Genomic DNA, 25663 nt, shown 5'->3' with positions numbered 1-25663 from the left:
TGGGGCATAGTGCATTGACAGTTCTTGTAGTTTTAGTGTTTAAGTGGTAATTTTTACCAAGCAAGTAATGGAGATTGAATGCTTCTAATACATATTTTTGTCCAGAGTTTTTCTTACCTAAGGTTTGCCTGATAAATACATGTAGTGTAAGAATAGAAGATCACTTAAAAGATCTATATCAAAAACTGTTCATCTAAGGTTTTGTTTTTGCTAGACAGCATGTAATAATTTGTAAGTAAAATGAAGCTCTAAGCAGTTGTAAAACCAATCTAATATAAAAAAATATTTGATATTCATAAACATGGCTTTGTTCCATGAACATGTACGACACGTATTGTGTCCTATTACAGGCGTTTGAGGAGCACCAGATGTACATGTTGATAGGCGTGCTGTGTGGCCTCGCCATCTATAACTCTGTGATAATCCAGCTCAGCTTCCCACTAGCACTCTATAAGAAACTCCTTAACAGGTAAAAATAACTATATTGTCTTACTTGTTTCATCAAATAGATTCAGGTTGAAAATAATTGAAAATAAAAATATGTTTCTCTTAACATTTTCACTGTTGAAATCAAGCCAATGAAAAAGATTTCAACAAAATTATATAATCAATTTTTAACATTCTCAGATGGTTTATTAAAGTTGTGATGAACTAGGTTATCATGGTTGTGTTAATTGCCATTTGTGTAGAATATCTACTAAACCAAAAACCAGGTGGTTACTTATTTGACAGAAGGAACCCTTAGAAAAAGTAAACCCCTTGCATAACATTTAATCTGTTCAAGTGTATTAAGTTGCTGATGCAGACATGAAGCAATATTATATTACATTTGACTTGCAGTTTACCATTCTTTCAGCTAAAGTATTGGCTATGTTTCAGGCATCCTAATTTAGAAGACATACATGAGCTTATGCCAACTGTAGGAAAGTAAGTGCATGTTTTTCATAAGCTTATGCCAACTATTGGAAAGACAGAGCATGTCTTTCATAAGCTTATGCAAACTATTGGAAATATAGAGCGGGTACTTCATTAGCTTATGCCAACTATTGGAAAGCTAGAGCATGTATTTTATTAGCTTATGCCAACTATTGGAAAGATAGAGCATGTATTTCATTAGCTTATGCAAACTATTGGAAAGATAGAGCATGTCTTTTATAAGCTTATGCCAACTATTGAAAAGACAGAGCATGTCTTCCATAAGCTTATGCCAACTATTGGAAAGATAGAGCATGTATTTCATTAGCTTATGCAAACTATTGGAAAGATAGAGCATGGCTTTTATAAGCTTATGCAAACTATTGGAAAGATAGAGCATGTCTTTTATAAGCTTATGCCAACTATTGGAAAGATTGAGCATGGCTTTTATAAGATTATGCCAACTATTGGAAAGATAGAGCATGTCTTTCATAAGATTATGCCAACTATTGGAAAGATTATAAGTATCTTCCATGGCCGAGAGTGTAAGATAGGTTCATTCCGACCCGAGCGTAGGGTGTTTTGCGGAAACGAGGTTTACCGAGTTTCCGCAAAACACCCTGCGCGAGGGTCGGGATGTACCTAACTTTCATGAGCGGCTATGGTAGATGCTTTTTCTCCCACCTCAGTTAAACAAAATTAAGTAAAAATGTATTTTTTTGCTGGAACTCTTTTGTGCTTAGTGAAAATAACTGCGTATGGATATGCGATAATTCATGGATGTCATGGATATTCGCGCAATGATTCAGAGTATGTAAATTGTCATCGGTCTTTAAATAGTTCTAAGAAGAGTGAAGCATTATTTCTTGAAAGGTGCGTGAAAACTGTTTTCTGGTGACATTTGAAGCGAGAAATAATTAACTAGCGTTCTAAATATTGCCACAAGACAAGGTTTCCATGATGCGCTTCAAACAGACGCTACAGATGACAGTTTTCATCAAGGGAGGTAATTACAATGTGGTGATCATTAAAAGAAGTTCCATACAGGCATTTTATCTTCGCCTGTGGGCAAGATAAGAATTTCTAGCATGGTTAAATCAATGGATCTATTTATCTGAGGTGGGAGAAAGAGGATGTCTTTCATAAGCTTATGCCAACTGCAGAAAAGTAAGATCATGACTTGCTTTAGATTACGCCATCTTTTTAAAATGTCTTTAGATTATTTTCAATCATGATACTTTTGTAACATGAAATAAGAAGGCTATAAATTTTTATGCTGTCATTGGTTCGAATGCATGTGAAATAAGTTATTGTACTTGGTGATTTGCTTGTCACCATACTTTTAAAACTTCATGTTTTTTAAATGCAAATCATACAATATTTTCAGGGGTATGGAAACATTGTTAAATCATGAGGACGATGATATAGAGGAAATATTTTGCCTGACATTCGAGGTATGTGTTCATTTGCTGTGGTCTTTTTGCTTTTGTAAAATTCCTCTTTATTTGCCTCAAGAGAAAAGTTTCAAGAGAAAAGTTTCAGATAAATTACATGATTATAATAGCTACTACATGTGTCAGAATGATAATGCTCTGATAATGAGTAAGTTACTTATCGGGTACTTACAGCTAATGCCTAGCTTTAAAATGATGTAAAAATGTGAATGTACCGGTAATTTTACAATCCGATGTATTAACATGAACGTAATGGTGATTTTACAATCCGATGTATCAACATGAACGTAATGGTGATTTTACAATCCGATGTATTAACATGAACCTAATGGTGATTTTACAATCCGATGTATTAACATGAACGTAATGGTGATTTTACAATCCGATGTATTAACATGAACGTAATGGTGATTTTACAATCCGATGTATTAACATGAACGTAATGGTGATTTTACAATCCGATGTATTAACATGAACGTAATGGTGATTTTACAATTCGATGTATTAACATGAAAGTACCACTATTTTTACAATCATATGTATTAACATGAGTGTACCAGTGATTTTCCATCTGTTGAATTAACATGAACGTACTGGTATTTTTACAATCTGATGAATTAACATGAACATACTGATATTTTTACAATCTGATGTATTTACATGAAAGTACCACTATTTTTACAATCATATGTATTAACATGAGTGTACCAGTGATTTTCCATCTGATAAATTAACATGAACGTACTGGTATTTTTACAATCTGATGAATTAACATGAACATACTGGTATTTTTACAATCTGATGTATTAACATGAATGTACCAGTGATTTTACAATCTGATGTATCAGCATGAACGTACCAGTGATTTTACAATCTGACGTATTAACATGAACATACCAGTGATTTTACAATCTTACGTATATTCATGAACATATCGGTATTTTACAGTCTTATGTATTAACATGAATGTACCGGTAATTTTACAATCTGATTTAGTTCCTAGATATTTTACTCAAAGACAAATATAGTAATTACCCTAAATGTTCATTTATTATAATGTATAATGTTACAGGTATCTCAGGAATATTTTGGTGAAGTTAAAACTGTCGAGTTAATACCTGGTGGAAAAGACATGCATGTCACCAAAGAAAATAGGTCAGGTCAACTTTCATTATATGATTTCTGTAAGAGTTTCTTTCCTCGGTAAAAACTAGAACAGATGACGATTTTACAAGACCATAAAAGGTGCTCCTGGTGGGGCCTTAATCTATGATGTTGAGTGAGAGAGGACTATTTTTCTGTTACCCCTCAACACCAATGCTCTTGGATTCAAAGTTTGACCTGTTATCTTTTTCAACCAGAAATTAGTATGTAGTCAAATTAATATGTAGTCAAATAAGTATATAGGTTTAAATAAACAGATTCAGACCATATACATGAAATTGTATGTTTTGTTTTTTTTACAGGAAGGAGTATGTGGAGAAGTATGTCGGTTACTTGTTTAACGAGTCGGTGAAGCAACAGTTTGACTCTTTCTCCACTGGCTTCCATAAAGTGTGTGGGGGACAGGTCCTGGTGAGTGGGCAGGGTAGGGTAGCCCTCATTGCTGTTCTAAACTTCTTACATCTACATCAGTTTCATGATATTGTCCAAAATGTTGGAAGAAGGACAAGTTATTATCATTACTTTTGTTTTGCCTTCAAAGTATTGCAGACTTTGTCAGGCAGTTGTGTCTGTGTCATCGTACAAACCTCTCTTGTTTCTTATCAAATATATTTCACTAACTTAACTTGCTGTACAGTTTTCAAACTTGGTATATGTATTGGCCAAGTTCATTAGATGATACCTGTCAATTGTTGGCACAGCAGGTCCAAGGTCAAGGTGTTGTTGACCTTTACTAGAAGTATGATGTGCGCTCACAACAGGCAAACATCCTATTCAACAATTTGTATTATTTGCATATCATGTTCAAAAGTTTTAAAAACTGGTCAGTCTTGTGAAATTTATCTGATAATATCTTTCTTGTAGGACCTGTTTCACCCCCAGGAGTTGCGGGCCATGGTTGTTGGAAATGAAAACTATGACTTCCATGAATTGGAAAAGGTAATGTGGTACCGATTTTGACATTTTTCCGCTGCGTCCTATCTTTTATATTAAGGGTTTTTACCTGTTTACTATGCTAGCGTCCTTTACCGGTACATAGTATAATATGGTAGTAGAAGGCACAACAAACAGGTTTTCTGTTATTTATAGAATAGCAAAACTTCCTGACTATACTCTTTTAAGAATGTAGATATGTTTCATAAAAATAACGTTAATTTGATACCTTTAAGGTTTGATAAAATGACAAAATGTTATGCACATTCGTATTTAGTGACTTGAGCGAGATTTAAACCATGATAATCATTCAAATTACAATTTTGTCTGAAAATGTATTGGCTTTGTAATTACCGTAAAAGAATTCTGCCCCTGTTTTCTACAGAACACTGAGTACAAGGAGGAGTTCCACCGCTACCACCCGACCATACAGTATTTTTGGGACGTCTTCCATGACCTCTCTATCGATGACAAGAAAAGATTCCTATGTGAGAACATGAACTTTAAATTTTAACACATTGGGCCAATTCTTTAGAACTTTGTAAAAGTTAACAAAGTTTTTAATGCCATCATTGTTAATGCCATCATTGTTAATGCCATCATTGTTAATGTCATCATTGTTAATGCCATCATTGTTAATGCCATCATTGTTAATGCCATCATTGTTTACTGCCATCATTGTTTACTGTCAAATGTTTACTACTCTGGAAGTTGTATAGACACACTTTTGATCTGCAATAGTTCTTAAAATATTTGAGACTGTTTCAGCTGTGCTTGTTTTATTTTAAATATATCAGCACATCATAGAATATTCCACCTTTAAAAAGTATAGTGACAACACTGTTAACTTTAACTAAGTTCTGAACATTTATCCAATTGTTTGAACTTATTGGATAAGTATTTGAATAATTTCATCCCACTTTCAGCCTTATGTATGTGGTCATTTGAATTTGTAGCAAAGAGTTGATTTGCAGGAAATATGTATATATATATAAAAGATTATTTTTGTTCAGTTTTGTCATTAAAGCAATATTATAAATAAATTTAGGATGTGGATTTTTTTACACCTTACCTTTGTTTGCCTTTCAGTGTATCTGACAGGCTGTGATAAAGTGCCCATCCAGGGAATGAAATATGTTAAGGTAAGATACCATAGCATATCAGAAATGTCAACAATGTACAAATGTAGTGTTTTTTGGGATTCGTAAACGGACTGTTAGTCACTCCATTCTTGCCCATGGTTTCTGATCAATAACTTAAGATTGCTTAGGCCCAGGGACCTCAAACTTGGTAGGCAGATTGGTCATGACCAGAAAATGAACCTTATTAATGTTGAGGTCAAAGTTCAAGGTTGTGGTGACCTTAACCTGAAAATTCATTTCGGATGAACGACTGTAGCACCCTGGGGCCTAAAGACTTCAAACTTGGGAGGCAGGTTGGTCTTGTCCACTAAGTGAACCCTATTAATTTTTAGGTCAGTTGGTCAAAAGTCAGAAAAACTTATTAAGGAAAACTCATTAAAAAGTCATTAACGTACATCATTCACATCAAAGTTATCTAGTGCTAGGTATCTTGTCTCTTCTTTCTCTTAAACATATTTTTTTTTCCAACCATTTTTTATATTCGATGTTTACAGTAAAACATCCTGGCAATATTTTCTCTTACATATGTTATGTGTTCACATACAAACATGCTCAGAAATGTCAAACAATCTTATTTAAAAGTCAAACAAACTTAAGTTGCTATCCACTCCATGCAGTGACTTTTCATCTTTGAATATGATAAAATCTGTCATGATATTCAAATGAAACTTGGTAAGTAAGTTGATAGAGACAATACACACATGTACAGAAAGGCCCAGGCTCTGGCTTTTACAATTGATGAGTGAAGCCTATTTTTAATTGACGAAAAAGAAGACAGACCGGCTTTGGCATCCGTTTCACAGTGCTCTTCCATTTGCCACATTTGTATCAATAAACCATTAAATCTTGTCCTATATTCCAGCTGATCATCCAACCTATGAAGGTTCCGGAGACCTATCTCCCAGTGGCCCACACATGTTTCAACCTGCTGGATCTCCCTCTGTATTCATCCAAGGAGAACCTCAGGACGAAATTGCATCAGGCCATCGAACAGACCCAGGGGTTCGGACTTGTATAGGGTTCTTGGAATGTGGCTGGCGATGGATGTGATCAAATTTGTAGTGTCCATTATGAAGTATTTTCTGTGATTTTAAAAAAGAGCAATACATAATCATGACAACAGTATTGTAAATTATTGTTAAAAAAAGGGAATGTCAATAAACAAAATGAATAATGTCAGAAAATCTGCTTTTGAATTCCAGAATTTCAAGTTTCTTTATGAGTTCAATAAAGGTTATCTTTTATTAATGTGAAGGGAAGTTTTTATATCAGTTCAGATTGATCATTTTGTGGGGAAAGTAGCATAAGACATAATATCAAAAAAAGTTCTCAAGCTGGCTGTGCATAAAGCTTTAATGTTGAAAAATTACTGTAACACATGTTTGTAAAAACTACTAACAAAAGAGACCGAGGTGTTTGGAAAGATTATGGCAGTTTTCTGTTATCACGAAAATGTGATGTAAGTCATATGTGCATGTTACTGTACATCTGCAAACAAAGTTTGGAAAGGAGTTTTTGTGAAGACATCAAACAGTGGTAGGTCCCATAGTCATTTACAAAAAGTTTGTGGAACAAACTTCTGGAACGTTACCAAGGTCTTCTGGTCTGAAAAACTGCAAAGGAAGTGATGCTTTATTCCATTTTGTTTGCTCAACTTTGTGTAGAACACCTTGCATTTGTTTATGATGACCTTGTTTTTTTATGTATAACTGTTATCATGTGTAAATAAAGTAACCCTGTATTAATTGCAATAATGTTTTATTTATGCGCAACTATATGCATTCATGTATACATTGTGGGCTTGGTGCAAAACAGTTGAAACCCATTCTAGGAATAGGTGCAACAACAGTCTAGTGGTAAGCCCTCAACATGTACTATCAGGTACTGTTGAAAATATACTGTAATAGTGGTATATTTGTATATATGATATGTGTGTATAATGCAATAACAGACTACTGGTGCATGAACAATGTATGTTCCATATGCTATGCACATGGAATGTTGGGTTCTGAAGTACTCCCTCTATCTGCCTTTCTTCGACTGCTGCCATACAAATACTTGCATAATTCTTTATGAGTTATCAAATCATGGTTTCATTGTTTGTGTGTTGTGTTGTCGTTTGATAATTTATTGTTAATTATCACTTATTGCTGAATGATACAGCTCAAGAAATCATGGCTCTAGTACAAGCACACAATAACTTAATATTGAAGGCTTAGTGCAAACTTATCAAAATCCTTCTATTTTTATATGCAGACAGACTTATCTTTCTCTGAGCCATCAATATAAATCTTATAGAATACAACCTACATTTTCAGCCAATGAAATGATGGATAGCAATTATTAAGTTGTAGACCTAATCATTAAGATTGTAAAAAACTTTTGCACATGCGTAAAGGTCCACCTACTGTCCCTTTTTCATCGGATACTGACTCCCTGCAGCAGATTTTGCGTTGACAATGTATCAGTCAATAAGGTTGTATTCTAAGTCGGTTGTATGACCTGAAGTAATATCTTTATTATTAAGAAGGGCTCGTTTGCTGCGTTCCGCCAATTCTTAATCATCAAGAATTTATTTCATGTAATCTAACATAGGTGCAACTATTGAGGTCTTGCATTAAGGTGACAAAGTAGAAACATTTTATAAGAAATGAAACTTTGAACTTCAAGTTGGCAAACACACACACACTCACTGTTGCTCTATTTGCAAATGTTGTTAAGTTTTATTTTTGTTTTAGCTTAGTTTTATTTCCAGTCAAGAAAAAACTTTCTGTACAGTTAACATGCTTGTGAATTTTTATGTTTTGTTTGTATGAAAATAAATATTTTTAATGACATACTGGTTTTCATAATTTTTCTGAAAATCTCAAGGATGCATGTGACTACCGTACTTAATGAATAAATTGCAAGATTGATGTCATATCTGGGTATGAACACAGTAGGGCAGGTTCAAGTGTGTTGAGTCAAGAGGCATTATTAAACAATACCCTCTTCAAGAGATATCACTGACTAGTAGTTGAAGTGATTCTACACCAGTTTTAAGGCTGACTTTGATTTGGTCAAAAGGGTTGTTCCCAAAAATGTCGTAAATAGATTCTAGTAAAGGTACACCCTTGTAATAGCTTGTTTTTGTACCAGAACAAACATGTTTTTTATTATACTTTATTATGAATGTTTTAAAGCTTATTTACCCCAATTATGACCCTTATCTGTAGCTCTGCTCTACAATCTACATGGGAGTGATTCAAACCAGTGTCCTTGAATCGAACCTCACTGGACTGGTTGTACCCTCTACAGATCATTGCTGTGGATGACTATACCAATTCTCACTCGAGGTCAGCGTCTTATTACACCTATGTACATTCAAAAGATGGACAGAAACCAGAGCTGATCTCTCCAAATAACCTTGAGAAATTTGTGAATTTTATTAATATTAAAAAAAGACGTGACTGAGATCACAAAAGTAGTGCTATGAAACTTAAAATATGCATCAGGAACTTTTAAGTGTGACTTTGACCTATGAGCTTAGAGCGCAAACTTGATACTTGACACAACTTCCAAACGTTTTCTACAAACTGAAGTTCTGGTAACAGCTAAAAAGTTCATGCTGAGACATTGAGTATTGCTATGAAGTCCTTATTGTACATTGACCTCCATGTGTGACCTAAGTCTTTGAATTGCGTGACCTTTGTGTGACCTTAACCTTTGTTAATTGTGTGACCTTAGCCTTTGAAATGCAAGCACAAATTGTATGAGATTCAGATAAATCCCAAGAGACAAGGTTTTAATGGACAGATTGTAGGACACTGTGATAATTAAATATGCCTCCCTTGGTAGCCATACAAATGAACATAAATGAAAGCAACACATGGAATATCTAGGTATTAACATGAAATTCCAGTAAGAAACCAATCAACTTATTGCCATCATTTATTACTAAAATATCAATCATGGGCTTCAACATGTAACATTGAAATATGAACATATCTACATGATATTATTGTATATATTCAAAATAACTATGATATATTAAAAGACAATTGAAATAAACAAAGGAAGAAAGTGAAAAAATATATATTCTACCATACAGTAGTTAAATGACGACACATTATACCAACAAGGTTTCGTTTCTTCTTTTTAAAATTAAATGCTATATCTATACTAAGCTATGAGGCCACCTTATCAATGAGCCAAACTTTACCTGAGATCAAAATTCCAATGTTCACAAGGAATTTTGTAATGCCTTAAATTACATTTTCAGAACAGGAGGAAAAGCCATTTGCCTATATTAATATAAAAACATATACATAATTTTTAGACCTGATATGTTTTAACATACATAGTTACTTTACTCCACTGGAATATGTCTAATAAGAAAGAAAACAAACATCAAGAATTTCATTAAAAGAGCTGTTGTAGTCACAGAATAGTACTGGATAAATACAAAATTTGATCGTCATAACAAAAGAATAGAATGACTTAAGGTAGACAAGTCAAAATTAAAAGCGATTATTGTGAGTCAATGGTCAAGACTGACTATCCGGATACAATGGTAAATATGACTACTGTGAGTCAACAGTAAAAAATGTAAAGGTTTTCCTTCAAAAATGGATATCTTCAACAATTATAAACCAAATATTATGGTTCTTGCCACATGTGTGTGATCTCACTTGCCACATGTGTGTGATCTCACTTGCCACATGTGTGTGATCTCACTTGCCACATGTGTGTGATCTCACTTGTTACATGTGTGTGATCTCACTTGCCACATGTGTGTGATCTCACTTGCCACATGTGTGTGATCTCACTTGCCACATGTGTGTGATCTCACTTGCCACATGTGTGTGATCTCACTTGCCACATGTGTGTGATCTCACTTGTTACATGTGTACTAAGCTTCATATGAATATCTTGTGTGTTTTGGCCAAGGCTCAAGTTTTTAGCAACATCGACTGGCTACAATAATGTCACTAATGTTATTGCAATACCATAACCTTTTTTCCTGGAAAAATTGTTTGCGTCCATCATAAACCTTCAACAGAGCTCTGTTTTAGCACGAACTCTGACATACATGCACTATTTCATACTTGTGAAACAATTCTGCGAAAAATCTTTCACAACATTGTCATGAATCTATCTGCACTATTTAAAATAACAAGAGTAAAATCGAGCGCAAAATACTGTTGGTAATACACTAAACATAAACAAAGCAGCAACAATATATACAGGAAAAAACTTACGGTTATAACAAAAAATGAATAAAAAAAATGGCTGTTAATTAATGTAACATGTTCATGGTTCAATGTAATATTGCACACTTACACAGAAGCAGGTAACAATTCACATTTAAATATAAAAACATATCTCTGACATTAATATACCGGGGTAACAACTCTGGAAAATGGCTGTACAAAATCTCATAAATCAAATGTACAAAATCAAATATAAAAGGTGATAACATTTAAACGACAACGTTGGACGAGATGATAGTTTAAAGCAACTGTATCATTTAACCGTCAACATTTGTTCTTAGCACCATATGACTAAATAGAATACAGCAGAGTAAACCAATACTCCAAATGAATGTTTTATGCAGTATCAAATGGGGAATAACTCTTCAATTATTGAAGCCACAGTCACCCTATCAGCATATGTGCATATTATATCTGGCAAAAAGCATTTAAATATCAGGAATGTTTTTTAGTTACTACCAAGGTTTAAGTTTTTCCACTGTGACTAATACGCCACAGACAACCACAAAGGCTATTACAGTATCTCCACAGTCCACTGTTTTCCAAGAAAAATGGACGGGCTGAAAATTCCTTTTTAACTACTAAGTGAACAAGAGCGTCAAGAGGCTGAGCATTGTATGCCCACCTTAAGTCATCATTATATTGGAAGAACTAGCAGACATCCAATGAAATCAGTTGCAAAAACCAGAATTTGGTAGAATTGGATAAGATCACTAGTACAGTAAGTGAGTGAACAAGGTCAATTTTCAAAATTTTAGTCAAACAAAAGAAGTATGTCATTTAGATAAGTACAGTAAAACTGTGATCGCTCGAGGTCGACGGGGACTGAGTCCAAACCTCGAGGGAACCGATGTTTCGAACGAACCGATTTTTTATTCTTCAGTCTGTTATGAGATTTATCCCAAGAGACAAGGTTTTAATAGATAGATAGTGTATTTTAAGTTTGAAGTAGTCTGTTTTCTAAGACACCAATTATGTGTTGCTTTGTGGAAATCGATCATATGATCAAAAGCTGTCGTTTACTATATGTATATTTAATATGTAAAAGAAATATCAATAAATGAATAAATAAATAAAAAAAATTAAATTTTACAAAATTGCCATTTTGCAAAGCAAAGTGACAAAAAGGAATTCTTTGCAGAAATTGAATCGATATGGTAGTGTTTATTCAGTTTTTTTATTACTCAATTGCATTTCTCAACATTAACTTCTCATAATTATCTTAAAAAATGCCCATATCAGCTAATATCGGCCATGCGTTAACAGTGTTCAACGGTTTTTCACACCATATCAAATTGCCTTTCAACTGTCATTGCAATTTTTACAACTTGCGAAAATGTTAATACCTAGCAATTGTTTATTTATTTTGGAACACTTGTTCGGGAAAAAGTGTGAAATTGACCTCGAGGGAGCCATAAGGATTTGTGTACTTGGCACCGAGCTTATTGCTTGACTCCTCGACATAATTAGGTTTCGATGCAGCGTAGGTATATTTTATATAAAAATAGATAAAAAAAAGTTTGGGACCAAGCTCCAACCTCGAGGGAACGCCGGTTCTCGAACAACCGCTTGTTCGAACGACCGCATTTTAATGTATTATATGAAATATACAAAATCAAATGTTATACTGATACTGTATATTTTGGCCATATAATAACAGTACCATGACCTTCTTCCCTCAAATTGATATTACTTGAGGATATTTGACATAGAAATTTTTAACATATTGATCAACATTTCTATAAAAATAGCCTCTGTATTCATAAATAAATATTTTTTTTATTATTTCAGCGGATCCTTTAAAAATTAAAGAATGAGATTTGAAATTTCAGATGTGAAAAATGATGAGACATATTTACAAAATGTGAATGCGCAAAATCAATCTCTTTGGATAATAAATACCAAAATTAGATCCAACATGTGAACAAATTATGCATAGATAGAATCATTGACAGAATCAGTTAAACTTCCATAATTTTTCAAACGTTTGTTCTTTGTACCTTCATAACTGTTCACACTACCATTTACCCCACCCCTTGTATTCCCATCACTGGCACACGCGGCCCCTAGTTTTTTAACCACACCTTTCACCCAGGCAGCAAATGTTGCTGGCGGCTCATCAGGTAAGCTGTAACTTTGACTATGCAACTCTGGATGGAAATCAAAGTCTGCTGTCTCGATGTGCTGATGGTTTTCTTGGTGCTGACGGACTTTTACAAATATCATGACGGCTATGGTCATAAATACAAGTCCACCAGTTACAGATAACACTATGATAAATGGACTGTGTGAAGCAGAATCTGTAAAAGAAGTTAACTTTAATTAAAATCCAAAGCCAGACATTTTGTCACTGACGGTAAATGTCAGATCACTATAAAGGTCGAAATTAGGGATGAGATCAATGAATTCGTTAAATGACCTAAAATTTAAGTTAAACAAATGCTGATGATATTATTTTATGTGACATTTATGCTAAAATGCACTAGCATGAATAAACAAGGTAAAAAATACTAAGAAAGCCAATGGAATGCACATAAAAACTTAATTGATAAAAAAGGTTATTTTATGAAAACATGAAGACAAATTTTTATCAAGTACATGTATAAGTGAACTTGTGACAAGCTAAAAGTGCTAATGAAGGTATGATTGGTATAAACTATAAAAAATAAACTAAGGCCACACAAAGTCGGTGTCTTGGTCATCAGATTTAGCACACCAATTTTTAAGATAATTTCTTTTTAACTATGTCATCTGTGCGCATACCAAAAAAAAAAGTTTTTATGAGCAAACTGATTTTAAATACAAATTTCTTAACAAGGTAACCCTATAATGCCATATCATATTAATTGTTATACATTAAGGAGGTTATACATGTTATGTATCCAGGCTGTTTTTATTGTGAAAATGTTCTTTAAATAGTTCTGAGGAGAATGCAGCAAAAAAACTGTTTTTGGTGCCATTTGAAGTGAGAAATGATATATTTGTATTTTAAGTATTGCCACAAGAGATTTCCAATGTGCTACAGACAACAGTCTTAAACAAGGGAGGTAATTGTGTGATGAAAATAAAAAAGTTCCATACGGGTACTTTTTTATCTTTGCCTGTGGGCAAGATCAGCATTTCAAGCATGGCTAAAATAGTTGGATCCACTTTTCTGGGGTGGGAGAAAATTAAAATAGAGTGAATTTATTTATGTCTTTAATTTCCTTTATAATTTCATTAATGATTGCCATAGTTTTTGAAAAGTAAACCTGCATTTACGTAAAAATTGAAAATCCCGTCACTCCATTTTTTTTCGAAAACAATTTGATGAACAAGACATCAATAAAATGTGGCCTAACCAAATAGGTTTAGAGTTGTACAGTTACCTAACAAAACAAGTCTGGACTTGCATATTGAGTCCCTTTAATAATTTCTGACCTGGTGTGTTTCTGTCCTTGACCTGCAGTGTGTGGTTTCTCTTCAGAAGGCTGACCATATTCTCAACCTGAATAAGCACATTGTAACTGCCCGGGCTGGCCAGAGGTTTGGCTGGCACAGATATGTTGGCACTTGTGGTCAGTAAAACATGCTTTGAGGCGTTAATCAGGGTCGTTCCATTTCCCGACAGTAGCTGCCAGCTCAGGGTAAAAGGAGGACTGCAATTACGAAATAATCATGTTATATATTTTTCAGCTAAAAGGAACTAGACCTGTCACAGCAGGCAAGCCACCATGACAAGGAATATTATTGAAAGTTTCATGGTAATAATCTATACAAAGTAGGGCCCTTATTTACTAACCGTTAGTAAATAAGGGCCCTACTTTGTATAGATTATTACCATGAAACTTTCAATAATATTCCTTACGTCTTGAGGCTGATTTTGAGTCTATAACTCAGAAAAGCAAAATAATAATTTAGTTGTGAAAATGCTTTTAGTTTTACAGTAGCAAAGACAGTAAGAAATGATGTATCTGTTACAAATAATCAGGTATGCATCTTTTGTCAAAATTAGTTGTCTTATAAACTTTTTGAAACAGTTAAAAATTCAGCATCCTTTGTCCAAGTCTGAAACTTAGACTCAAGTGAACATGGACCCTGATCAATTGACAAAATCCTGTAGGTATTGTGCCCTTGGATTTTTTAATCCACACCGTGAATATGTGATAGACCTTTACATGCTGCATTTAATTGTTTAAAATTTATAGTAAATTAAATAAAGTTTTATGAAACTGCAAAGAAAAAACTTGATGTAACTCCTACCTGCCAGACTGCCAAATGATGGTGAGGTTGGTACCCTCTCCCACGTGCAACTTCTGCTTGCCAAACACGAAGTAGTTACCAACAGGCGCTGAACACAACCGTGGAACAGAGACATGTTTAGCATATAAAAAATGTGGACAATCTAATACATGTACTTAATAAAACAAGATAACTACAGGCAGATTCTGTCCATGTTTCTTAGCAAGTGGCATTCATCTAGTCCTTTGTAAAGAGTAAACTTGACGTTCATATTGTTTAACACCCAAGGAGGTATGACATTATTGTTTATTTCAATATTGCGCTCCGAATGGATAAGCTCAACATCATTTAACCAATGATATACAACATAACATCAGTTTTTCTTTTATTTAAACATATCTTGTCAGTTTCATTTCTTTAAAAAAATATACTCAATTGCAAGACACTGCTAATTTTTAATCGTAATGTTATAATTTCTTTTAACAGTTTCAGAGTAATGGCCAAAGTTTTGCAAGATAATAATGCAGCAGTCAATTGCAACCACATCCCCCCAGGTCCGGGTAATAGCGGGGACTTTTGACTTTCGGTCCAGCCAAGCCCTGCTAAAATCCCCGTCCTGCGGAGACGGACTGATGGTAAAATCACTGCCAAATTCCCCCGCACTTCAGGGACCCTAGGTACGGCCCATTCCGCGCAAAGACAAAACCAACACATTCACCCGGCACTGCAGGGCCACCTGGCAGGTTAAACCATGGCCCATATCCCCGGTATATCCCCGGACCAATCAGTGGTTACAATTGACTGGTGCATAATATCAAATGGTGTGATATATATTTTTTTAGATCTGCTTAATGTTCTATTGGTTCATACATTTTGTAGCACCATCAATGATGAAAAGACATTTTTTTATTTAATAAATATTGGATATAAAATGAGTATAAATAACATGATACAAGGATACTGTGATGTTCTTGAAACTGAACTACCTATATGTTCATGTAATTGATGAATGCATTGTTTATTTTGATAACCTATATATGTAATTCTGACCTTTTAGCTATCGTGATATGCTCTTTGACTGATGGTGAAATCAGTTATCATAACAAGCCATTGTAAATTAAGATAGTTACAAAAATTACTACGTAGCATAACAATGCTACTGATACAAACTATCAAACAAATGTCTAGCTGTCCCTTAGGCCAAGACTTAAATACTTTCGGATCAGGTAACAAAATTTCAATTTACAAACAAAAACTGTAGAATCTAAGGTCCTTTATAGCAAATTTTCTAATAAGCCAAATTCTCAAGGTTTGACATAATTAACGTCACCATTGCCTTATAATATGCTAGGGTCTTAAAAGTAATATTTTAGTTGTGAAATCACAACCTCATCAGTTCACGCATCATGTAAACTCTCATGAATTTAAACCCATTTTCTCTTTAATTATAAGAAATATTCCGATTCAAATTCCTAACACCATTATGTTAGTGGGTAATAATTCAAATAAAATTAGTCATTGGAGTCACCTTCGGCTTCATTATATTTTAATAACATATTTTTTTTCCAAGTATTACCAGTACATATAAGTATAGTACCATAGACTGACAACTGATACTGTTTGCAATGTTTTCAACTGTATCGAATCTCAACTGGACAAAAATGCAGGGGCACAAAAACCAATAATTATTTTCTCAGGCGTATTGAACTAATCTAACTTCCAATTAACTCGGGTAAAAATGTGCCCTCATTACCTTCAATATATATTTCAGACAGATATAATTATCTAAATAACTGATAAATTATCATGATATATACACATGAATTCAGTAAATAGAAAAAGAATTTTTTAAATTTCAAAAGATTTAAATGTAGGAACCAATTATGTTTTCAATACACTTTTAACATCTTATATTAACAATGGCCTAGCCATTTCAGGCTTTGTATAGATGAAACAAATTTCACCTATTCCTTTATACAAACATATTATGTTGTCGAATACATTCCTTTCAGAACAAAAACTCAGAAAGATTCTGCTAATTTTTTTCATTCACGACATTGTAATGAATACCGGTAAGTATTTAAATGACAAGAGATGTTTGTCAAACATTATGCCCCCTGAGCGCCAAGTTGCCAGAAATATTTGGACAATTGAATGAAATATGCATGGACTGAAATGACAGCTGATTTGTCATTGGATGCATATGAGGCAGGTCATCTACTGGTCATACCTAATCTTCATGTCAAGTTTGATGACCATAGGTCCGGGAATTGTTGAGTTATCACTCGGACAAGCTTTGGTCTTCCAACAGACCGACCGACATGTGCAAAGCAATTATATAACCCCTCTGCTTCGAAGGGGGGCATAATTAAACTAGATGTTCACTGAAAACTGATACTTCAACTCATGCATTTAGTGACATATAAATTTCTACTGTCTACTATATAAGACAAATATCAGAACAATACTCTTACTTTAAAACTTTACTGAAGAAAATATATCCTTGATGATCATCTATCTTAGTTTGAAACAAACATGGCACTTAGTGGATAGAGGAGCTTGAGGCAAATTTTCTCCAAAATTGCATAAGATGTACTTTACTTATGATAACTTAAGAAGGCAAATAAATGCCCAACTAAAATAGTAACATAAAAGAAAATCATTTCTATACAAACATTTATACATCAATCCCAATCATCTGTGCATGCATTAAAAAAATATGGACAATCAGAAAACCTTTTTTCAGCTTACAGTCACACTGACCTTGACCTTTGACCCACTGACCTCAAAATCAATAGGGTTCATCTGCTGGTCATGACCAATAAGCCTACCTAGTATGAAGTCCCTGGGTCAAAGCGTTCTCAAGTTATTGATCGGAAACCGTTTTTCATGTTAAGGTCACACTGACCTTGACCTTTGACCCACTGACCTCAAAATCAATAGGGTTCATCTGCTGGTCATGACCAATACACCTACCAAGTATGAGGTCCCTGGGTCAAAGCGTTCTCAAGTTATTGATCGGAAACCGTTTTTCATGTAAAGGTCACACTGACCTTGACCTTTGACCCACTGACCTCAAAATCAATAGGGTTCATCTGCTGGTGATGACCAATACACATACCAAGTATGAGGTCCCTCGGTCAAAGCGTTCTCAAGTTATTGATCGGAAACCATTTGGTATTCCGACCGACCGACAGACAGACCGACCGACCGACCGACCGACCGACATGTGCAAAACAATATACCCCACTTTTTTCAAAAGGGGGCATAAAAATGTAAGTATTGATTGAATTTTTTCTTGCGATTATGCTGTATGAACGCAGTACGGCATGTAAGCAAATGACCATGAAGCACTAGCGCACTGCATGGCCTTCGCTCTCATGCCCTACTGCATTCATACAGCATAAATGAAAGAATTATCAATCCTTAAATATGCCATGTACATTTGTATAAAACACCATCAAAACCTAAAAAAAGCAAATCTAATTTGCTTTAACAACACCATTGTTTGTAAATCTGTTTGTACACTTATTGGAACGAGATTAATTAACCAATTTACTAGTCACAATCAAACTGGACACACAGGTATTTCAAGTCATAGTAATATCCTATAAGCTTACCCTTCATATCTAACTCTGTCTGGAATGTGCCAATCAGTTCTTCACGGTATTCCCCACCCATACAGTCCAATAACTGATCCTTGTCAACTCTTGCTGTGACATTAATGATGTGTTTTCCAGGCATAGTAATGTTGTGGGTGAAATGAGGCTCATTGGTCGTTACTAAGTGAACCTTCCCAATGAACCAATCATAAGAAATTGAAGACTGGCCAGAGAGCAAGTCTGTCAGGTTTACGTTCAGGTGAACAGGTTTTCCAGTGGAGAACGTGTTATTTGGGGCCTGAGGGCTTTTATGGCTCAAATTTTGGGCTGCCTGAAGATTCCCATTCAACGTGGCTGAAAAAGAGCCTCAATTTAGCAAGAAATTTGTGACATAAAAGCTCCTTTGCAGCATCTCACACCAAACACAATACATCCGCATAGCTTACTATCACATGTATCACAGTATGATATATAACTTTATACTACAGGAGTAAAAGGATCATTATGAACCAAATATTGTGTATCTTATATTCATAAAACTTTCTAAAGAGTCACACTCACCTGTCAGTTCAAAACCGACTTTCTTGACGCCAACCTTGTGAGATGACAACTCCTGATGGTCCCAAACTGTGACGGTCATATTATAAGAACCAGGCTCCACAAATGCGTAACATTTACGAACACTTGAATTGAAGTTTGCAAATGTCGTCTCCTGCAAATATCATACTATTATGTTAGATATATCTGTATCAATAGTCTAAGAGTTGAACATTAGTTTAGTAAACTTAGACCCTGACAGTGTATGTATATCATAAAAAAACCATTTGTTTTAACACACAATTAAGTATAGTTTAGTTTAGTTTTCACTTTGGGGATTCTTATAAGGTTTACTCAGGTAGATAGCAAAAAATATAAGATCTTAAACCACATTCTCTTAATAGGCCAGTGTTTTTACTCCATCAACTTGAGAATTGAGTCGGGGTGCATCTGAGTGTGAAAAATGTGTTATTTTGACTAAAACTGGGAATTTCAATTTTAGAAAATAGTCAGATATGATAGAAGAACGTGACAAAGTTTATTTATTTAACAAAATACTGTACACAAATTCATCCATACAAACCACCAGATCCATATTCTCATTTAAAAAAATAAAAGAAATTATCAAATCAAACATAAAATTGGGAAAAAAAAATCAGGTTTGGGAAATATAATAAATGTTATTGCAATTAGAATGGGGCCGAAATTTTGGACCCAAACTGGTTAGAAAACAACATTTTCTTTATGAACAAAGAATGCAATTACTGGTTGCATTAAATATCTTCACCACTTATTTACCTACAACCTCATAGAGAAAACACAACAAAAATGGTAGTTTTGTTTTACAATATGTTCATTTTCACAGACAATAAGCATTTGTTTTTCTACAAAATCAACTTTAATAATGAATAGTGTTTATTATGTTGTCCAACAGAAACTAACTAGTCTACGGATCAAAGGATACCAAGATCGAACTCGCATTGGTTTCAATTTCACTAGTTCAATACCACAGATAATGAACCATTTACTTAAAGTAAATTCCTCAATGGAAGATCAAAACTAATAATCAAAATTGCAGATCAATTCTACTCTATTTAATTCAAAACTGCTGAGAATGCACCAAAATAATCTTACCACATCTGTTTTAAAAACATCGCTCTTCCACTCAAATCTGAACCTCTTCTCATCCTGTAGGGCCCCTGTGCCCTGTAGAACCTCAGCATGGAACACAACAGTGCTGCCGTAAACCACAGGAGAATTACTCGTTACAGCAAGGGTCTCATTTTCCACTGAAATATGTAGAAAATTTGGACTTTATTTTCATGACTAAGGAGAAGAGTATTTCTCCCACCTCAGATAAGTAGATCCAATTTTTTAACCATGCTAGAAATTCTTCTCTTGCCCACGGGCGAAGATGAAATGCCCGTATGGAACTCCTTTTTAATAGTCACCACATTGTAATTACCTCCCTTGTTGAAGACTGTTGTCTGTAGCATCATGAAAACCTTGGCTTGGCTTCAAATGTCACCATAAAACATTTTTCATGCACCTTTCAAGAAATAATGATTCACTCTCCTTAGAACTATTTAAAGACCAATTTGACAATTAACATAATCTGAATAACTGTGCGCATATCCATGACAACCAGGAATTATCGCATATCCATACACAATTATTTTTTTTACTAAGCACAAGAGTTCCAGCAAAAAATACATTTTTACTTAATTTTGTTTAACTGAGGTGGGAGAAAAAAGCATCTACCATAGCCGCTCGTGTAAGATAGGTACATCGCGACCCTCGCACAAGGTGTTTTGAGGAAACTCGGCAAACCTCGTTTCCGCAAAACACACTACGCTCGGGTCGGAATGAACCTATCTTACACTCTCAGCCATGGAAGATACTAATACTGTATTCCGATATCCCCTTAATTACATCTAATTTTAAGTATTTGCTTTAAATTTCACATGTTTGAAATGAGTGCAACATTTTGTATTGACAATGCTTCAGTAATTAAACATAAATGTATGTATTAAACTTGTCCTCAGACTCCTTATAAAAGAATATAACAAGACATCATATATTAAAAACATATGGTTTTTGTTTGCAAAATCATTAAACTTCGATGATTAGATAAGCTGTTTTAGTACTGTATGGTATAAGCTTACATTTTCTTTTCAAACATAATTATTACACTACTCACCAATAGCAAAAGCCTGTGGAATCAACAGTAGAACAACACTCAACAGCAAAACCATCCTCTTCCAACTGTAAGATACAAAATAAAGGTCCTATACCAATAAAGCAATGATAACAAAATGTCAAATATGAGGTTATATGATCATAAGAATTAGGGCAGATAGGAATGGTCGCTAATGAGTATAAACAACATCAATTACTTCTTTTAGATGTTCGCAATAATTTGTGGGCCAAGGACAATTGGGGATTTAAAGCTGCACTCTCACAGATATACTATTTTTACAACTGATTTATTTTTTGTCTTGAAAGAGCAAATTTTTGCATAAAGATCTGCAAAACAATAATTTAAGTTTGCTAACAAAAAATCAGATCGTAGATTTTCATATTTTAGTTCGAAAATTAATGTTTTCTGGCTTCCACCGTTACTAATAGTTTAAGAAAAATGCATAAAACAATTTTTTTAACTTAAATATAAAAATCTGCGATCCAATTTTTGTCAGCAGTCTTATATAACTGATTTCCATGGATTGTCGCAAAAATTATTATGTTATGCTTCTATCTATCTATCTCTGTTGATGTCAACTCCTCTTCCAAGTGTTACTGACATGAACGGTGTGCGCCGGCTTGTTAGTGAAAAAATAAAAGGTAAAAAGATAAAAACATTGCTCAATTATCTAATGCTTAATGGTTGCCACAGCCACCTTAAATGTGTCAGGGGCGGGGCTAGTGATTATATGATTTGGCAAACTGTTCCAAAGTACAACCAAGTGAGGATAAAATGAGAATTTGTGAAAGTCAGTATTTTCATAATCAAGGTACATTAAGCCTTTATAGTATTTAGTAATAACAATTCTGTGCATTTTGAATTTTTACGGCCGTTAAGCTTAAAACGGAAATGCCCTGGCATTACCAAATAGATAATAAATTATGTATTGGAGATAGTGTTTCAGAAGCATAGTGATAGCAGCTGTCAAATGACAATAACAAGGCTCCTGGCTAAAATAAATCTGAGAGTAAAAGTGTGCCAGGTGAGAGTTTTGAACCCACAACTGCAGGAGCATCAGACACTTAAGCTAAAGATTAACAAATGTAACTTAGTAAATTAATTAAGTCGTATCCCGGAACAACCTGTTTTCGACCGCCTAAGGATTATTTACATTTCAATCATAAATAAGTGATAATAGAAAATAAATTTGTGTGTGTACCTTTAAAGCAATCACTCATCTTTCAAAAAACAAAAAAATAAAATCTGTTTCAATTGTTTGTTGTTTACATTTTGAATCCAAAATGGCGGCTGTCGCATGTTGTATTTGACCTAGATACAACCTGTTTTCGACCATGACCTTTAACTATACTTCACAACAAAAGTTTGTGCACAATATTTTTTTATTTTAATTTTGTATAAGTTGTTTAATGTATTTTATTAAAAAAAAGTAATTAAATATTTACATATTTGCCATACAGTCACTCTTTAGTTACTTATCACCGCAAATGAGGCAAAGGAATGCATCATCCCTTCTAATGGCTTTCACATGGGTACAAAATGATAAATTCACCCATCATGAACCCTGGTATTACTGGTCCAACTCTGAATGAGCCTCATATGACCGGCCTAGGCTGCAATATGTATAATTTTATGATAACTGAGAGCCAAAATGCAATTCAATATAGTTACCTGTAGATAAATTTCATTAATTTTAGAATAAGCAACATACCATATTTTGATGCGCTTTTAATGTTGTGCACTATGCTTAGAAAATGATAGGGCATAGGTTTTAGGCTTTGGTAGATATGTAAGATTTGACAAACAAAAACAATACTATTTTAAATAATAAATTTACATGTGAAATTAGTCTAAAATAATAGATGTGTTATACAGGATTCTTCCAATCCCTAGCGTCTAAACAGGAATGTGCAAAAAACGGGGGTGTTTTAAAACTATTGAAATTGTTTTAAGTGAAGTATTTTATGGTTGAAATTGATCATAAAGAGAGTACCATGTAAGTGAAATGTTATTTTGCACTAAACAAGCATTTAATGCATTAAAACGAGTTGTTTACCTTTCCAATAAAACGAAAGTTGACTGGCACAGAAAACATTTATGCGAAGGGGAACAACTCGATACAATCGTAATAATCGGCCTCCTCCAAAAAAGCTTTGAGATAGACCTCGTTGCACAATCGTAACAACTCGGCCATGGCCGAAATGTTCCAAGCGATTTAAAACTGTGCCCTGAAGTCTTGCAGGTGCCCTTCATGTATATATCGTTATGTTTTGACATAATGAAATGAAGAAAAGCCGTCAAACTCTTAATTATAAGTTGGATATTTATTTTTTGTGTATGTAACTTATGTAAAATAACATTATCTGGTAATATTTCTTGTTTTTATGATATTTTATAGACGCTATATGCTTTAACCCGGAATCCTGATCGGAACAACTACCCACTTTTGATACTAAACAATTTGTATGTGAAGGATTTGCCATATCAAAAATCTAAAAAAAAATCTGTCAACATACAATTATTTGGACTACATGTGAAATCATTCTAAATGAAGGGTCTAATTTGGCATTAATTAAAAATGACTTATTGGTATTGGTGAAGTGATGCAAAATAAAAGTGTTTTACCTATTTTCAAGGGGCGGTCGAAAATAGGTTGTTCCGGGATATGACAAAAACATCCCAGTCTGAGTCTCAATCTCACTCTCAGGGCAGACTTCTAGTGTTCGTTTTTCTTGAAATTTATACAAATGACGACAAATTCAATCATGTGTCACTACTAATTATGCATTAATTGAATAAATTACCTTCTTCGGATAAACTTTTAGAAATTACAATTCAGCTATCATCAGTAATCCTACTCCCAGGTGGTATTTTATCACATTTGTTCTATTTCCTATCCTACATTCGCCATTTTGAAATCATGTGATACGAATGGTCATAACGGCTTTATAGATAAACGGTAATTTTGTATGAACGATCATGCTCTCATCATTCATATTTTATCAGTTTCTTACTATCTCGAGCATTTTATAATATGTTTCAATAAGGAATAGAGTCATTCTCTCATCATTCATATTTGATAAGTGTCTTGTATATCTATGATTTTACAAAAGCTTCAGTAAGGAATAGATTAATCAAACTGATAATCAAACAGCCGTAGTTCTGCATGGAGCTGGGTGCGTTTTAAAAAAGCATCATAGTGAATATTTTCAAGTTACTTAGAATTTCGTTATTTTTGACAACGATTATTTTAAATACTGGCTACTTTTCATCAGATTTATTCACATGCATACATTGTTTAGACCATTTCCTTGCTTATTTTCATATATTTGGTGTTCGTTTTATTAAAATTCAAGTAAGAAAAAGGCTATTTTTCACCAGGTTCAATTGTTACCAAGATGCACCAGAGCCTGTTCAACTATTGTACATTCATACATACCTAACCTGTGACGAAAAATTTCCTCTGTGTGTGGGTCTCACACCCACCACTGCTTGAAAACTAGCATGGCGCTATAACCACCTGAGCCGCTGGTACTTACCCACACATTATTCTTTCAGGCCAATAGAGGCACTACTGTTGTTGACCACTGTTACCTTTAAAGTAAACCTGGGAAAAAGTGTGCCTTACTTAAGTTATTCAATACCAACATAAGGTGACTTTGACGCAGCCCTCCCACCAGCTCGCCCAAACAATTAATGACACAAGTCATTCTTATAACTTGTTTTTCCTTTGTGAAAATCTGGTTGAGAATATAAAAATGAGATTCTCAAAAAAAATCTGAAGAATTTGTTTTAAAAAGTAAATCAAGGGCCATAATTGTTATTTAGGGTTTAAATGGAGTTATATAATCTTATTGTAAGATGGTGTCACGTCATTAATTGTGCGAAGTATTATGGTAAGTCAATTGAATGAAGGGTATAGAAGTTGTTAATAAATATCCCAACCTGCCCTAAAACTTTAACCTATTAAAGTTCCAAAGTCAATCAGGGGCCATAATTTGTATAAAAGATAATATGGAGTTATCTTACCTCATTATGTGATGGTCCTGAACAACTGTGTGAAACATTAGGTAAGTCAATTGAATGAAGGGTATAGAAGTTGTTAATAAATATCCCAACCTGCCCTAAAACTTTAACCCAAGTTCCAGTCAATCAGGGGCCATAATTTGTATAAAAAGGATAATATGGAGTTATCTAACCTCATTATGTGATGGTCCTAAACAACTGTGTGAAGTATTAGGTA

General features: G+C 34.1%; 2 protein-coding genes across 3 annotated transcripts in view; one reads left to right on the top strand and one right to left on the bottom strand.

Annotated features, from left to right (window-relative positions):
• Nucleotides 1-8443, top strand: part of LOC128204225 (probable E3 ubiquitin-protein ligase HERC4) — a 37590-nt gene extending 29147 nt beyond the window's left edge. For both annotated transcript variants that reach the window (XM_052905618.1, XM_052905623.1), the window contains exons 21-29: nt 351-469; nt 880-927; nt 2303-2369; nt 3442-3524; nt 3836-3944; nt 4398-4472; nt 4852-4954; nt 5556-5608; nt 6471-8443. In XM_052905618.1, the coding sequence (XP_052761578.1) occupies nt 351-469; nt 880-927; nt 2303-2369; nt 3442-3524; nt 3836-3944; nt 4398-4472; nt 4852-4954; nt 5556-5608; nt 6471-6626 (813 nt within the window). In that variant the 3' untranslated portion in view covers nt 6627-8443. The remainder of the gene's footprint in view (nt 1-350; nt 470-879; nt 928-2302; nt 2370-3441; nt 3525-3835; nt 3945-4397; nt 4473-4851; nt 4955-5555; nt 5609-6470) is intronic.
• Nucleotides 8444-9522: 1079 nt separating this feature from the next.
• Nucleotides 9523-24350, bottom strand: LOC128217932 (uncharacterized). The gene is made up of 8 exons (XM_052925399.1): nt 24225-24350; nt 21421-21485; nt 20355-20509; nt 19245-19395; nt 18702-19037; nt 15103-15190; nt 14281-14498; nt 9523-13160 (listed from the first exon to the last, which is right to left on the bottom strand). Exons 2-8 carry the CDS (start codon nt 21473-21475, stop codon nt 12790-12792), a joined length of 1374 nt encoding a protein of 457 aa, XP_052781359.1. The 5' UTR covers nt 21476-21485; nt 24225-24350; the 3' UTR covers nt 9523-12789.
• Between the last annotated feature and the right edge of the window lie 1313 nt (nt 24351-25663).

The sequence above is a fragment of the Mya arenaria genome, chromosome 2 (genome assembly GCF_026914265.1).
Source record: "Mya arenaria isolate MELC-2E11 chromosome 2, ASM2691426v1".
Taxonomy (NCBI): domain Eukaryota; kingdom Metazoa; phylum Mollusca; class Bivalvia; order Myida; family Myidae; genus Mya; species Mya arenaria.
This window is presented reverse-complemented; position numbering and strand designations above follow the sequence as displayed.

Excerpts from the sequence above, each read along its gene's own strand:
- LOC128217932 (XM_052925399.1), bottom strand. The coding sequence starts at position 21,475 with ATGGTTTTGCTGTTGAGTGTTGTTCTACTGTTGATTCCACAGGCTTTT. Across the intron at positions 20,510-21,420 it reads TCCACAGGCTTTTGCTATTG|TGGAAAATGAGACCCTTGCT; the intron begins GTGAGTAGTGTA and ends TACATATTTCAG. Across the intron at positions 15,191-18,701 it reads GACAGAGTTAGATATGAAGG|CGCCTGTTGGTAACTACTTC; the intron begins GTAAGCTTATAG and ends GGTTGTGTTCAG.